The sequence below is a fragment of the Chlorocebus sabaeus genome, chromosome 26 (assembly GCF_047675955.1).
Source record: "Chlorocebus sabaeus isolate Y175 chromosome 26, mChlSab1.0.hap1, whole genome shotgun sequence".
Lineage (NCBI taxonomy): Eukaryota > Metazoa > Chordata > Mammalia > Primates > Cercopithecidae > Chlorocebus > Chlorocebus sabaeus.
Genome location: NC_132929.1, coordinates 24,542,943 through 24,558,619, shown reverse-complemented (window position 1 = coordinate 24,558,619; position 15,677 = coordinate 24,542,943). Strand labels below are relative to the sequence as shown.

The 15,677-nt window shown below is 39.2% G+C and overlaps 2 protein-coding genes across 2 annotated transcripts in view; one reads left to right on the top strand and one right to left on the bottom strand.

Moving 5' to 3' along the window:
• SHC4 (SHC adaptor protein 4) overlaps window positions 1-15,677 on the top strand; it is a 137,623-nt gene that overhangs the window by 70,689 nt on the left and 51,257 nt on the right. The window contains exons 3-4 of the mRNA XM_008016683.3: window positions 700-763; window positions 7,618-7,737. Coding sequence (XP_008014874.3) covers window positions 700-763; window positions 7,618-7,737 — 184 coding nt within the window. The remainder of the gene's footprint in view (window positions 1-699; window positions 764-7,617; window positions 7,738-15,677) is intronic.
• Window positions 12,172-13,920, bottom strand: EID1 (EP300 interacting inhibitor of differentiation 1). Its single transcript, XM_008016680.3, has one exon. It carries the CDS (start codon window positions 13,822-13,824, stop codon window positions 13,258-13,260), a length of 567 nt encoding a protein of 188 aa, XP_008014871.1. The 5' UTR covers window positions 13,825-13,920; the 3' UTR covers window positions 12,172-13,257.

Below are 15,677 nucleotides of genomic sequence, written 5' to 3'. Positions count from 1 at the left end.
CTTTTAGTTTTAACTGCATTTCTGGAAAGGAGGGCGCCAGTTCCTTCACCACTTCCATTAAGGAGCAACTACTTATTTTAGCGGTGCCTTTCTCTCAGGAAGTGCAATATATAGGAAGGGCAGAAAAGTAAGCAAAGGAGGAAATTTGATATTGATTTCTTTTCTTCTGTGAAATTACATGAAAGCTCAATGGCTTGTAGCAGCAACCTAGTCAATAAAACTCCATTTGAGACCACCTTGAAGTTCAACATTCTCCCAATCCTTTTAAATTTCCTCTAGTGTCAGGTTATTTTTGTATTTAATTGTCTTTAGTTCTGAGATACTATGAAGCTTTTTATTCATAACATTACAGAGATGATTTTGCTAGAGGTAACACTGCAAAGTATTTCCAGATGACAATGGCCTTCCCTCCTTTTTGGTTAAAAATCAACAACACAAAAAACAAAATCTGAAAATCCAAGGAAAAACAGAGATGAAAAAAGCGAATAGTGGAGCTCCTTGTTGTAAAGCAATTGCTCAGTATTAGGTGCTGCTAGGTTTTCCTGCAGAAGGAGTAAGTACAGCATTTCCTCCTGTGGGGCTGGGAGAATATCCTGTGTATGTGTACTTTTTGGTCGTGATAATTTCTAACATTTCTTAAACACTTACTGTGTGGAGGTAGTATGCTAAGTCTTTATTTGTATGGTTTCTGTTCTTTAGGGAAGCAATAAGTCGCCTGTGTGAAGCTGTTCCCGGGGCAAATGGAGCCATTAAAAAGCGAAAGGTAAATGTTGCGGTGGTTTTCTTGCTTATGTGTCCCTAATTATGGCAAAGAGAGTATGAAAATTGCTGTTAGTTCATCCCGCCATATGACCCAAAGTCCAGCCTGGCCTTTATTAGGTGGCATGATATCAGAGCTGCACTCAAAGCTACTCTTGTCCCTCAAATGTTTCCGAGTTGCCTGAGGCTGTCTGACGTGGTAATGCCTCCAGCTGCAGAGGGGAGAAAGCCCCTGGGCTTTATGTCAGAAATGTAGGGTGCTGGACTTGGCTCTTACTGACCAGGGAGCATGGGATCTCATCTTGCTGAGACTCCGTTCTTATTTCCTGTGGAGTGTGGAGTTAGGGAGTTGAACTAAATGACCAGTTTAGTGCCTTCCAGTTTCCACATTTTATAATGTATGTATTCTGCATTACAACATTTTAGACCTTTTAGGCTTCCTGGCCTGTTTTCTAGTATAAATATGGATAGTGGTAAAGGTGAGCTAATAACGCATGAGTAGAGTAGCTTTCCCTGTGGAAAGAAAGCAAAGTTTTGATGTTAGACAGACTCGGATTGAAGTCCTGCCTCAGCCACCTACAAACGGTGTACTCTTGGACAAGTCACTTAACCTCTTGGATCCTTGGTTTACTCATCTGTAAAATGGGAGAAAATAGCACTTACTTTATAGGGTTATGTAAGAAATAAATGAAGTGATGTCTACATACTACCTACCATGGCGTCTGGCATCTATTACACTTTCTGTGTTAATGATAGCTAGTATTATTGCTATTAAGCTGTGAGCCCTAGAATATTTTGTTGGTTTGAAAAGTCCAAAGGGCCGATGCAAAAGCTCTTAAGATAACTATATAAATCATATAGAATTGCAGACTGTTTAAGTGTAGGATTTGTTTTGTTTTGTTTTGCTTTTTGTTTTTTTGTTTTTTGTTTTTGAGACAGAGTCTCGCTCTGTCGCCCAGGCTGGAGTGCAGTGGTGCAATCTTGGCTCACTGCAAGCTCCGCCTCCCAGGTTCACGCCATTCTCCTGCCTCAGCCTCCTGAGTAGCTAGGACTACAGGCGTCTGCCACCAAGCCTGGCTAATTTTTCTGTATTTTTAGTAGAGACCGGGTTTCACCGTGTTAGCCAGGATGGTCTCAATCTCCTGACCTCGTGATCTGCCCACCTCGACCTCCCAAAGTGCTGGGACTACAGGCGTGAGCCACCACACCTGGCCGAGAAGGGTTTTTAAAGAGATCTTCTGGTCTAACATTTTCATTTTGCCAGCTACTAAACTGAATTTGAGACAAGAGATGGTATTTGTCTGAGTCACTAGGGTGATTGAGGTCAGAGCCAGCTGTAGAAGCCAAGTCTTCAGATTCTCAGCTTAGGGTTCTATTTCTATACCATCTGCCCTGTTTTCGGTTATCATTCTTCATTATATTACATAGGGCTGAACCAGTGTCACCCAGAGTGACTCAGAGAACCCACATGGTATGAAACATTTTGACAAATGGCTCTTAAATTCTATTAAGGACTCCCTATGACTAGTTTCTTTCACAGAACCCATGGTTCCAAAGTAATCTCTAACCTCTTCCTGCTTCTCATAATTTCTGATTAGAATGCTTCAACTGGATGATTCCAACTAACAGGCAAGATTTTCTCATCTAAGGGGCAGGGATTCCCCATCCCAAAATAAAACAAAGCAAACCTGGCTATCATCTATCCAGAAAGTACACTTGCAGAGAAAAACAGAAAAGCAGCTGGTTTCCTTCAATAGCTAGCATGTATTGAGTACTTAATATGTGCCAGGGACTCTTTCCAGCACTTTACCCCTTTTTCTTTTCTTTTCTCTCTACTTTATTGTGGTAAAATATCCATAACATAAAATTTACCATCTTAACCTTCTTTTTTTTTTGAGACCGTTTCACTCTGTCACCCAGGCTAGAGTCCAGCGGCTCACTGCAACCTCTGCCTCCCAGGGGTTCAAACAATTTTCAATGTCTCAGCCTCCTGAGTAGCTGGGATTGCAATCATGTGCCACCATGCCTGGCTGATTTTTGTATTTTTAGTAGAGATGAGGTTTTGCCATGTTGGCCAGGCTGGTCTCTAACTCCCTGGCCTCAAGTGATCTACCCACCTCAGCCTTCCAAAGTGCTGGGATTATAGGCATGAGCCACCACTCCCAGCCTCATCTTAACCCTTTTTAAGTGTAGAGTTCAGTGATATTAAGTACATTCATATTTTTGTGCAGGCATCACCATCATCCATCTTTAGAACTCTTTTCATCTTGCAAAACTGAAACTCTACACATTAAACCGTAACTCCCCAGTCCCCTATTTCCCCAGACCCTGGCAACCACAATTCTACTTTCTGTCTCTATGATTTTGAGTACTCTAGATACTACATATGAGTGGAATCATACAGTGTTGGTCCTTTTATGACTGGCTTAATTCACTTAGCATAATGTCCTCAAGGTTCATCCATGTCATAGCAGATGTTGGAATTTACTTCCTTTTTATAGCTGAATAATTTTGCGTTGTATGTATAGACCACATTTTGCTTATCCATTCTTCTGTAGATGGACACTAGGTTGCTTCCACAGCTTAGCTATTATGAATAATGCTGCTATGAACATGAGTTACAAAATCTTTTAGAGACCTTCCTTTCAATTATTTTGGGTATATACTCAGAAGTAGAATTGCTGGATCATGTGGTTATTCTATTTTTTCATTGAGGAACTACCATACTGTTTTCTACAGCAGCTGTACCATTTTACACTCCCACCAATAATGCACAAGGGTTCTAATTTCTCCATATTCTCACCAAGCCTATTGACATTTTCAGTTTCTTTATGATTTCGTCTTGATAGGTATTCTAGCAATTTGTCCATTGTATCTAGGTTCTCCAACTTGTTCGCATACAATTGTTGACAGTAGTCTCTTATAATCCTTTTTATTTCTGTAGAATTGGTAGTAATGTCTTCACTTTCATTTCTGATTTTAGTAATTTGAGTCTTTTCTCTTTTTTGCCTTAATTCATCTAGGTAAAGGTTTGCCAGTTTTGCCGATCTTTTGGAAGAACCAACTTTTGGTTTAATTAATTTTATCTATTTTTCTATTCTCTATTTTATCTCTGTTCTAATCTTTATGATTTCCTTGCTTCCGCTAGCTTTGGGTTTTGTTTTTTTCTAGTTCCTTAAGTTACAATGTTAGGTTTTTGACTTGAGATCTTTCTGCTTTTTTAATAAAAGTGTTTATATCTATGATTTTTCCTCCTAGCACTCACTGTTTTCACTGCATCCCATAAGTTTTGGTATGCTGTGGTTTTTATACTTTGTTAATCATCACAAAAAACCTAGCCACAAGTGTTATTGTTTGTCCCCATTTTACAGATGAGGAAACTGAGGCCCCGAGAGGTTAAGTAACTTGCTCAGTGACCCAGTCAGTGTGTGGAGGAGCTAGGTCAAGCCCAGGTAGTCTGGTCCAGCATCTACACACTTAATCACGATGTTATCTGCCCTTTTGCCAAGCATCTGCCCTTCAGGGAGAGAGCCAAAAAACGATGTAGGGCCAGTTGAATATAGTCAGATCTTTGTTTGATTCCTTAGGTCTGTTAGATACTGCATCATTAGCAGTTTGGAGTGCTAATGGATAAATGATTTATCTATTTATGTGATCTCCCATGAGTTTTGAAGTCTAAAAGTTAATGAATAACTGAAAGAACTGGGGATTCCTGAGAGACTATGCCATATAGAGTAAGAAGAGCTAGGCTGCTATGTCAGTACCAATAAATTGACCCAGATACAGTCAATTAATGTTTCCCTATCTTAATGCTTTTCTCTTTGTAAAATATGGATAAGCAGTTCTGCCAGGTCTGCCTCCACTCTTTTGTAAAAGTTGGTCAGTATCCCATCCTCAGCCTCCCCTTTCTGTTCCTTTCTCCTCTCATTCCCATAATGACCTCTCCCAAGGCCGGGGTCTACAGTTTCTCCCCTATCTCTTTCTTGAAGAAGAAATCCTGTAGCAAAATTGCCAAAATTCATTTTGAAAGTAGTAATTATAATCACTACAGTTTGTTAGCACTTTGCCGTATACTGTGCATTTCCATATACTTTATTATTAATACTAAATTTGATTCTCCTAAGACCTCCCATGGCTAGAGGTGGAAGAATGGAAGCGATAGTATTACTCCTGTTTTGTAAACAAAGACATTGAGGGGGTTCCAGAGTTGTCTAAGGTCCCTGGAGAAGTTAGGATCACATCTGGGACTTGAATTCCAGTTGCCTCACTGCCCATCCTGTGTGCTTTCCACTCCTTTCTCTTCCATGGGTCTTTTAACTGTTAGGACATTTCTAATAATGGCATGAAAGACTTTGTCTCCTATATAATAAACACATTTTGGGCATATCCCACGAGATTAAGGTTATGGTGAGAACAAAATTAAGATGACTTATACAAAAGTTCTTTACAGATAACAAAATGCTTTTCAACTATGAGATAGTGTTATAATTTAATTTGTATTTCATATATATATATATATATATATTTTTTTTTTTTTTTTTTTTTGAGCAACAGAGTCTTGCTCTATTGCCCAGGCTGGAGTGCAGTGGCATGATCTCGGCTCACTGTGACCTCCGCCTCCCAGGTTCAAGTGATTCTCCTACCTCAGCCTCCTGAGTAGCTGGGATTACAGGCACGTGCCACCACGCCTGGCTTATTTTTGAGTTTTTAGTAGAGATGGGTTTCGCCATGTTGGTCAGGCTGGTCTCGAATTCCTGACTTCGTGAACTGCTCACCTCGGCCTCCCAAAGTGCTGGGATTACAGGCGTGAGCCACCGCATTGGCCTCTTAATAATATTTTTTAAACTAGCATGGAAAAGAAACTCTAGAGAAGCAAATGAACAACTTGCTGTAAATAAAATCACTGCGGGGAACACAAAATCCCTGAATTGTGAGGCTCGCTTTGCCCAGAGCCGTGTAAGAAGCAAAGAAAGTAGACCAAGAGTCAGCTTTATGATGTGGTGATAGCTGTGAGGTTTAGGGCTCCTTCCTCACATTGTTTGCACTACATTTTAGAATGAGGTTGGAATTAAAAATAAAACTGTACATTAAATTTCAACAGTGTGGCCGGGCGCGGTGGCTCAAGCCTGTAATCCCAGCACTTTGGGAGGCCCAGACGGGCAGATCACGAGGTCAGGAGATTGAGACCATCCTGGCTAACACGGTGAAACCCCGTCTCTACTAAAAAATACGAAAAAAAAAAACTAGCCGGGAGAGGTGGCGGGCGCCTGTAGTCCCAGCTACTCGGGAGGCTGAGGCAGGAGAATGGCGTGAACCCGGGAGGCGGAGTTTACAGTGAACTGAGATACGGCCACTGTACTCCAGCCTTGGCGACAGAGCGAGACTCTATCTCAAAAAAAAGAAAAAGAAAAAATTTCAACAGTGTGTGTTTAACAGTTTGGTATGGCTCCAGAATGAATCAAATGAGAGCAAAACTAGGACAGAAACAAATTGTGTTTTCACTGATTGCCTCTAAGTATTGATTCATATGCTGAGGAATCACTGATTTCCATCAACTGGTCCACTTTCCAGCAGAGGATTTCAGGACTTAATCCAAGCATCCATCAAAGCATTTAAATCTCTCAAATTATTTCTTAGAATTTTTAATGTTGGGAAGGGCAAAAATAGTAATAATAATAATAATAATAATAATAATAGCTCTCATGTACCTAGCCAAATACTGTGCTAAATGTTCTCCAGTTATTATTTAATCTTCACAACAGCCCTTATGATGTGGCTACTGTTTTTTCCCCCACTTTTTATATAAAAGGAAATTGAGGCTTAGAAAGGTTATTTGTCCAAGGTCATCAGTTGGTAAGTGGCATTTCTGCCTGAGGAAATCTACCAGCCCATCCTCTCTCGCCCCCCTGTTGGTATGCCTTTGTGGACATATGACCCCAGTGCTTTTCTTTATAATTCCTGGGTACCCCCTACTCTCATGATTCTTCACCAAACCCCCACACCTCCTCTTCTTGAGAAATGCCTGGTCCAGAATTTTGACTTCTATCAAAACATGTCCCTTTCCAGATCGCGCCACTGCACTCCAGCTTGGGCGACGGAACGAGAATCCGTCTCAAAAAACAAACAAACAAAAACAAAACAAATAAAAAAACATGTCCCTTACCTCAGGATCTTCTTCTAAATCTCTATTAGTAATTTCTGGTAAATCATCTTTATTAATGAGTTAATGTGGAAGGGGCTAACGCCTTCCTAGTAATATTTGTTCATTTTAACAATTAGGACCTTCTGAAAACAACGATTTAACCTAAAAGAATGCCCAATGTTAGAATTTCAGGCATCATGATTATCTGAAGGTAACAATTAGACTAGTAGAGAGGACTTTTTAACTCTGGCAAGGGAAAGATGAGGGAGGAACAGGGATGGCTTTAGAGAAGGAAGCAGTTGTGTAATTGGAGAGTTCATCAATGCCTTCTGTGGTGTTAGATTCAGTGGATTGTCAAATTTTTCTTCTTTTAGATTTGCCGTATTGAAAAGGACTCAAGAGTTCAGCTGGTCTAAACTCTCACAGGAATTTGTTTATATTCAAGCAGGAGTCCACTCCCAGCACCTGGGGAGGAGAGAAACTAGGAGAAAGTTCTGAGGGCCTAAATTTCACTACTTAATAAAGAATTTGCTGCATTCTAATTTTAAAAACATGTTTATTTAATAAAAATCATTCCCTTTCATTTGATTTATATAAGGTAAAATAGAAACAAAGAGTTTGGACTTTGACTCATTTTTAACATTTAAAAAACATTAACATTCATTCTGTGACAAAATTCCTGACAGTGTTTTGTTTTTCTTCTTTAATTTTTAAAGCCTCCAGTTAAGTTCCTATCAACAGTTCTTGGCAAAAGTAATCTTCAGTTTTCAGGAATGAATATAAAACTGACCATCTCAACATGCAGTCTCACACTGATGAATCTTGACAACCAACAGGTAAGATCACAAATGTCATTTATAGTTTAACATATCTATTTTTCCAGAGAAGCCTGGGGATAATGAAAAGAATAAAGTTTTAGACAGAGTATGCCTACAACTTAAGACAGCACAAGGGAAAAATCTGCTGAAGATTTATGCATAACAATCATTAGAACAACAGCATTACTAACCCATCACTGGGGCATGTAACCACCTACATATGTGCCCCTACCTAACTGGCTTTGAATGAAGAACTAAGGTGCAAAGAACATAGAAAATATCATTTAGCAACTCATATCCTTAAATTGATCATTGATGTCTCCACCAACCCTCTCCAAATGGATAGCAATTCCATTATCACAACTGACAGACTGTGTGTTGGGCTAGGGTGCAGATGAGGGACAAACGGGAAAGGTGATGTTGGGGTTAGTGTTCTAGCAAACTGAAATTTAAGCAGAAAATATTTTCTTCCAATTCTTGTGGTTGAGAAGCTTTCTAAAATGTTATTGTATAAAAGATAATGTTTTCTTCCTTAATAATTTATGATACTGTGGTGTGCCTAAGTTTTCATTGTGAACCTCATTTCTCAAAGAACAGCATTGCTGAAGCAAATGTAGAAGATACATAGGCATTGGGCTAAATATGTACCTTAACAAGGACATTTTGTTTGGCTTGCTTTTAATTTTTTAAACTAAATTCCTTCTATCAGGTTATGTATGTGTGTTCGGATCTGATTTTCCTCTTTGTCTAATATGTTGTGATCCAAGTTTCTTTACAGTTAAGGTTTTATTGTGTGGAGTGCTGTTGATCAAGGTTTAATGTGTACTTAATAATAATAACATGCTAAAAGCTCTGAGGTTACATATGGGTTGAAATGCTGGCTTTGCCACTTACTAGCAAGTGACTCTACTACTCTGGGCTTCAGTTTTCTTCATCAGTGAAATGAGGATTATAGTACCTATTTATAAGGTTTCTGAGAGGATGGACTTTAAGTGTCTCATAGGTCTGTTTAGAGGATTCAATGAGATAATAGATGTAAATTATATAGCATGTGCCAGTCACATAATACCTATTATTATTATTTACTCAAATATTCTCAGAGACCTTTTCATATACTCAGTACTTAATAGGAAGAACATATTATAAGATTATAAAATTATCAGTAACATATAAGTACAGGTTTTGAGGGCTATTTTATTTTCTAAGTTAAAAAACAGAATAAAATACACTGTTTAAGCAGTAGTATACAACACCTTAGAGGAAAAGTGCTAACATTAAACAGTTACAAGTAAATTCTTTTCTAGTTGGGTCCTGATTGATCTTCCAAGAGTGGTGATGCCATTGGTGTAAAGAGAGCATAACATTTTGGGCTGTGCTTGGAAGACATGACACATATGAGTGGTAAAACATTCATTCAGTCATTCTGACATTTCGACTTCAGTACATATGTAGATGCAAAATTTATTTTTAGTTTTCATTCACACGGATGGTACTATGAAAGTTCAATGCTTTTAGTTATGAAATCTCACTAAGTAGAGGAGCCCTCAGATTATCTCGGAGTTTTGTAAGGGAGGAAGAGTGGGCAAAGCTGAAGCCATCATAATGACAGCCTTTTGGGTAGAATCTAATGATCATTTTTTAAGATGACCCTTTCTGTGGGGTTCCTGAAATGAATGAGGAATTTATGAAGAATGGGATTGTGGTGTATGTGGTGGGGCAGAGTTTATTCTCAGCCTCTCTTTCCCCTTCAGTACCCTTCTTTAGGGCAAAGTATTACTACCCATCTATAACCTTTCAGGCAAAACAGAGGTGAGGATAACGGGTGATTTTCATTACCAGTAACTGTAGTAATATGATGTGCCTTTTAAAGTAATCCACATCTTTTCTGCACTGGTGCCATGGAACGGGGTTGTATTCAGCCCACTGCTGGAGTGGGGACCAAAGTTAAGATCTCATTTATCTCAGACCTGAGGGCTGATTTTTAATAACTATTTTGAGCTTTTCTGCAGGCCTAGGGGAAATGGCTGGAAGGTGGGAGAGATGTGCCACTGTAGAGGCCTCAACTCAAGAAGCTTTATGTCTTGTGAGAAAGGCAACTAAAATGTTAAAGAAATGAACACAGCGAAGATTAGAGACCTTGTGGATACAGCACAAGAAAAGGATTAATTAAATCCTTAATGCTACCACTGGAAGTTCTAAAATAAATACAAAGAAATATTAATGCTTTCCCCATCCCCACTTAATTTCTAAGATATACTTTGGACTAAAAACAAAGGTTCAAGTTTATGGATATATTCATAGATGATAGCATTTATGGAACAGATAGTTCACATTTATCTTTGGTCACTGAGAACTCAAGAATATAACCATTCGTTCCCAGAAAATATTTTACAAACCTCCAGAGGCAGAAAATATTAAACATGCAATGCTTGCAATTTTTAAATATTACCATATTTCAGGATGGGAAAATACACTTTTGCAAGGGTAAGTTATAGGTATTTCCTTGTTTCAAAATTGAAGCAACAGACTTTATTGACATACTTTAATATAGTATTTTAGGGCCTCAAGCAAAAACGTCAGAGTCTCAGTAGCTCACACTCCCACTAATTCTTTACTGATTTCTACAACTCTAACAGATACTGAATTCAGAAGGGTAATAGAGTTAAGGTAAAACGGCAAAAACTGAGACATCCTTTAGTCTCTACAAGGAGAGGCAACTTGAGATATTTAGAGGCCAAGTAGGTAACGCAAGCTGTGCAAGCACAAGAAAAAACAATGGTGCAAGCCCAATGATAAATATCAAGTGCTACCTGTCCTCTATGTTGGGGAGATAACACTGACACTTGGCAAACAGAACACCTTCCTTGTCTAAAGGTGAATCAGATGTTTTTGTTTGTTTGCTTTTTTGTCTGTTTGGTTTTTGGCTACATAGGTCTATAGGTCAAAGACTCCCAGATCTTTTACTTAAAAAAAAAAATAATAAAAAGTTAAGAATCTAGATTTTTAGTTGCTATCTCTGTACTGAGATGTTGGTCTCTTAAAATTATAAGCATGAACCAAACAAAATAGATCTGTGGTCTAAAGATAGCCAACATGGGATATCTGATCTAAGCGAACATTTGTAATACATATGGATAAATTTGCAAAACTCTCCCTAATCACACTGTGTACTCAAAAGCTTCTTTAAATCCCCTATCTTGCAAAATCAGTTAGAATTTCCCCAGAACTCCTTTCTCTAGTTCCCTTAAATGAAGATACACACACACACACACAAACACACACACACTCTCACACACATCTTCATTTAGTCCTCACAATTTGTAAGGTACATCCAATTGTCCCTATTTTCAGTTCAGGACCCGAGCCCAAGAGATTGATTTCCCAGTTACTGAGCTAACAAATAGTAGAACCCAAATTTTAACCAAGTAGTCTGGTTTATCTGTGGTAACTGCATGTAAAGGAAATACAAATGATTTTACACCCCTAAAAGGAGTGTTAAAATGTTAATTTTCTATCCTCAATAAATACAAATAAGTATTTACAATTTTCATTGTCTCTCAGCTTACTGCCTATTTTTAAGACTGAAAAACAACCGAGCCAATTGCAGAGCCCAGGTTTTTCTCCCCAAGATGGGCCTTCAGATGCAACAGGGAGTGTTTCCCACCCCCAACTCTTGTGCCCTACTTAGTTCCAGAGAGAAACAGAATCACAATCTTCTAGTTTGTGGACGTCAGATTTTTTTTCCCCAAGAGTTTATCTTTCCTAGTAAAGATAAACATCTGGAGGTAAATACAACCAGCCAGTTTATTGTGCACTAGCATACCCCCATCCACACTAATTTACATCACGCATGCAATTAATTATCTATCCACACTCATCTGACCGTAGCTACAGGCTAATTGAGATAGCAGTGGAAGTGGTAGGATTAAGAAGTCTAAGCACCAACACTTTACTTCCACCATCTCTCCCTCCCAACCTAGCTAGTGTCCGAACAATTCTGATCATCCTTGTCACAGTCTTATCTTTTACAGATCTCTCCCCCCAAAAGACAAGATGACCATAAAATAAATAAGGCTCTGAATTGTCCTGTTGCATTGGATATTCGTTCTTTACTGCTATAATGGAGCAGAAGCATCTGGAACCTTTTTACTGATCATGATAAAACCTGCTGATATACTCATTTTGCTGAACATAGCCTTCTGATGTAATCATTACTCTCCTAGAACCTCAGCATCTTAGTAAGGTAACCATGGCAACATACTCATTGATAGGGCAGGTTTTCCTAGACCAGCAAATTGTTGTAGGGCAAAAGCTTAATTTACAAAGTTTAATTTCCAGAAATTAATTTTTGAATTAGATAGCTGAAGCTGGATTATTTTCCCTTAATACTGGTTAACACATACAATAAAAACTAGTATAAAGTATGTATGCAATATTATTAGCCAAACAAAATACACAGAACAAGAAATTTTATTATCTCCAATGCTGGTGCATAACAAATAACAAGCTTAATTAGAGGAGGAGACAGAGGGAAACTTCAGATACCAAGGTAATTTCTGGGTAGGTTTAAAACCTTTAAAAGTTGATAGAATAACTGTTCATAAAGTCTTTTTAGATATAGGGCTTTTTACTTGACAACTTTTTATTAACAGTTCTTACAATATGAAGTTCAACTAAAGTATTTCACCTGTCAAGTTAAAACAGCAAGCAAAACAAAATTTCTCTAGTATATAACAGCATGAGCAATGGTTTCTTTGTACATTCACACACATTTAGTGTCTAGATTTGAAAGTTTTTAATTAAAGATGTCTTAATTTTTGACTTTTAAAAATGGTTATGACAATGAATTTTCTTGATTTATAGATCACAGTGGCTTTATAAATGATCAAGATACATGTACAAACAAAATTTCAGACGCTCTTGGAAACACATCTTAACATACAGAGCACACGTGATACATCTTTGAGTTTACTCATCCTTTTGGAATAATGAAGAATACTTCATTTATCTTACACTGAAAATTTAGCCTTTGATAACTATGGCTTGACTAGATCACAAAATAGAATTTCCCAAGTTTTCTTAAACTTTCAGTCCAAATAACTCAAAAGATATGTGTCCTAGTTGGATACATTTTTTCTCATTATATAATTAATATCAGTGGGCCCTTGTATTGGCAGTTTGTCTTGGTCATGACTTATTCTTGCAAAACCATCTTTACAGCAAACAAATATGAAAGATATTTTCCCCAATGCAAGGAAAATAATCTGGATCAATAACAAAGTCAAAGCCATAGGTGTTTTAGGACATTCTTGATAACAGATTTCAACGGTCTTAAAAATCTTTTTTTCTTTTTCTTTAATGATTCGCCTCCTTTTTCACAACTGTGCAGTCACTGTCCTATTGTCTTCTATTCTGAAAAACAAATTTTTTTGAAGGTCAAGTTTTTCAATGGCACAAAACTATTTGGAATGAACCCAAAAGAGAGCGGAAAGTTGGGTCCCTCCTCAAGTAGTTTCCTCCTCTTTTAACAGCATGTAACTACTCTCTATCAATAATCTCATCACAGCCGAGTTCTTCGGTCAGACGATTGACAACCATCAGTGAAAAAAGCTCTTCGATAAAAGCTAACTGATCAAACGGGGTCTTCTCATAATGCATCTGAAACCCGCCATCCAGGGCTGCTTCTCTTGTTCTCAGAAACATCTTGTCGGCTTCTTCAAGAGCGGCTGATACTCTGTAGCCGGCACCACTAAGCTGCTCCTCTTCGGGATAGTCGTAGTCGTCCTCCCAGTCATCAAATTCCTCGCCCTCGTCCTCGCTCTCGAAGTCTGCGCCCGCCACCTGGCCTGGCTGCTCCCCAGCGTTGGGCCCGTTAGCAAGGCTCCGTTTCCCCTCTGGCGCCGCCATTGGCTGGGCCTCCTCCTCCTCCATTGGGCCTTCCTCCTCGAGCTGTGGCGGGGCCCCGTTGCGGGAGGGACGCAGGGATAGCTCCCGGCTCCCGCTGCCTACCTCCATCTGCGGTAGGTCACCCTCGCCAGGCATCACATCCATTTGCAGGTCACTGCTCTCTTCATACAGCTCGGACAACTCGGCCATTTCCGACATTATGCAAACCGCTCAACCTCTGGGAAAAAGCTTCCAGCAAGATAGATGCTGCGCGGCCGTGCGTTTGTGCGCGTGCGCAAAGGCTGCGCGCTTGCGTAACCCCGCGCGCAGGCGTGGTCCTCAGGTACCGCCTCCTGCTTGGCGAGCCAGTGTGGTTGGCGTAGCTCAATGTTTTTCCCGGGGTGTGGGCGTCGCTTTTTGAGCTACGTTTCGGTCGATTCGAACTTCGTATCTAGGGACCCTGTAGGCAAGAGCGTAACAGTTTCTGTGTTACTTAACCCTAGTGCTGCTTGTGATGCAGCAAACTGGAAAATAACTTTACATGGCTTTCGTAACATTAATGTGCCTCCCCTCCCTTCTTCCTCCTCCCCGGGGCAATTTATGTATGTGCTGATGACTTCTAAATCCACGTTTCCGAACCAGACAACATCCATACCACAGATCAGTATATTAAGAACTAATCCATTCTGTCCTTTTAGTGTTGTCATTTAAGAAGTTAAATTCACAAACGACATATATAGTACTTTTTTTTTTTTTTAGTTATAGCGAAGAACTACTTGGTCCCATTTCTTTTCTCCGGGTAGGTATCTTTCCACTATTACCAACGCGGCGTGTATTCTTTAAATTCTTTATATTTGCATTTACGTGTATCCTTATGTATTCATAGCAAAATACTATTTTGTGTGTTTTTTAAAAACATGTTTTACCTGTCTTCAACTTAAAAGCCTCAGCTTTTTAGTTGTATATACTTCTATGAATTATATGACTGTGTCTACTTAAGGATTCAAGCACGTTTCATTTATTCCACACTTTATTTCTATTATTATAACATTGTAGTTATGTAGAATTATACAACTCACCATAATGTAGAATCAGTGGGAGCCCTGAGCTTGTTTTCCTGCAACTAGACAGTCCCATCTGGGGGTGATGAGAGACGGTGACACCCAAGGTGTGTTCCTTATGTCCAGTCGATTCTGTAATCTCATTTTGGTTGCTGTTACTGCGGAAAATCCTGCCTCACAAAGATAGGATGTTGAAAATGAAAGGAGGCTTTTCAGTACTTTTGTGGCAATCTCAGGATATTCCACCTTGACTTTAATCGAGAACATATGGAGATTTGAAGTTGTCTCAAACATACTTTTAAGGCCACCGTCATTTGCAATATCAAGCAGTTGATCCTCTTCTAGCATGGACAAAGTGGATTCACCTGGCTTATTCACAAATGGGTCACAGATCCATTCTGTCTTTTGTGTATGGGAAGTGTGATGGTTAATACTGAGTATCAACTTGATTGGATTGAAGGATACAATTATTTATCCTTGGTGTGTCTATGAGGGTGTTGCCAAAGGAAATTAACATTTGAGTCAGTGGATTGGGAAAGGCAGACCCACCCTTAATCTGGGTGGGCACAATCTAATCAGCTACCAGCTTGGCTAGAATATAAGCAGGCGGAAAAATGCGAAAAGAGACTGGCCTAGCCTCCCAGCCTAAATCTTTCACCCGTGCTGGATGCTTCCTGCCCTTGAACATCGGACTCCAAGTTCTTCAGTTTTAGAACTTGGACTGGCTCTCCTCACTCCTCAGCCTGCAGACGGCCTATTGCGGGACCTTGTGATAGTGTGAGTTAATACTTAATGAACTCCCTTTTACATATATATATGTGTATATGTGTGTGTGTATATGTATATATACCATTAGTTCTGTCCTTCTAGAGAACCCTGACTAATACAGGAAGTAATCCTCAAAATCTTTGGAAAGCTGAGATAGGTGATCATGTACCAGCTGGGAGAAAGAAGACCCTGGCTCAGTCTCTTTCAGAATCTCTGTTAATATTTGAAATGTCCCAGTGTTCA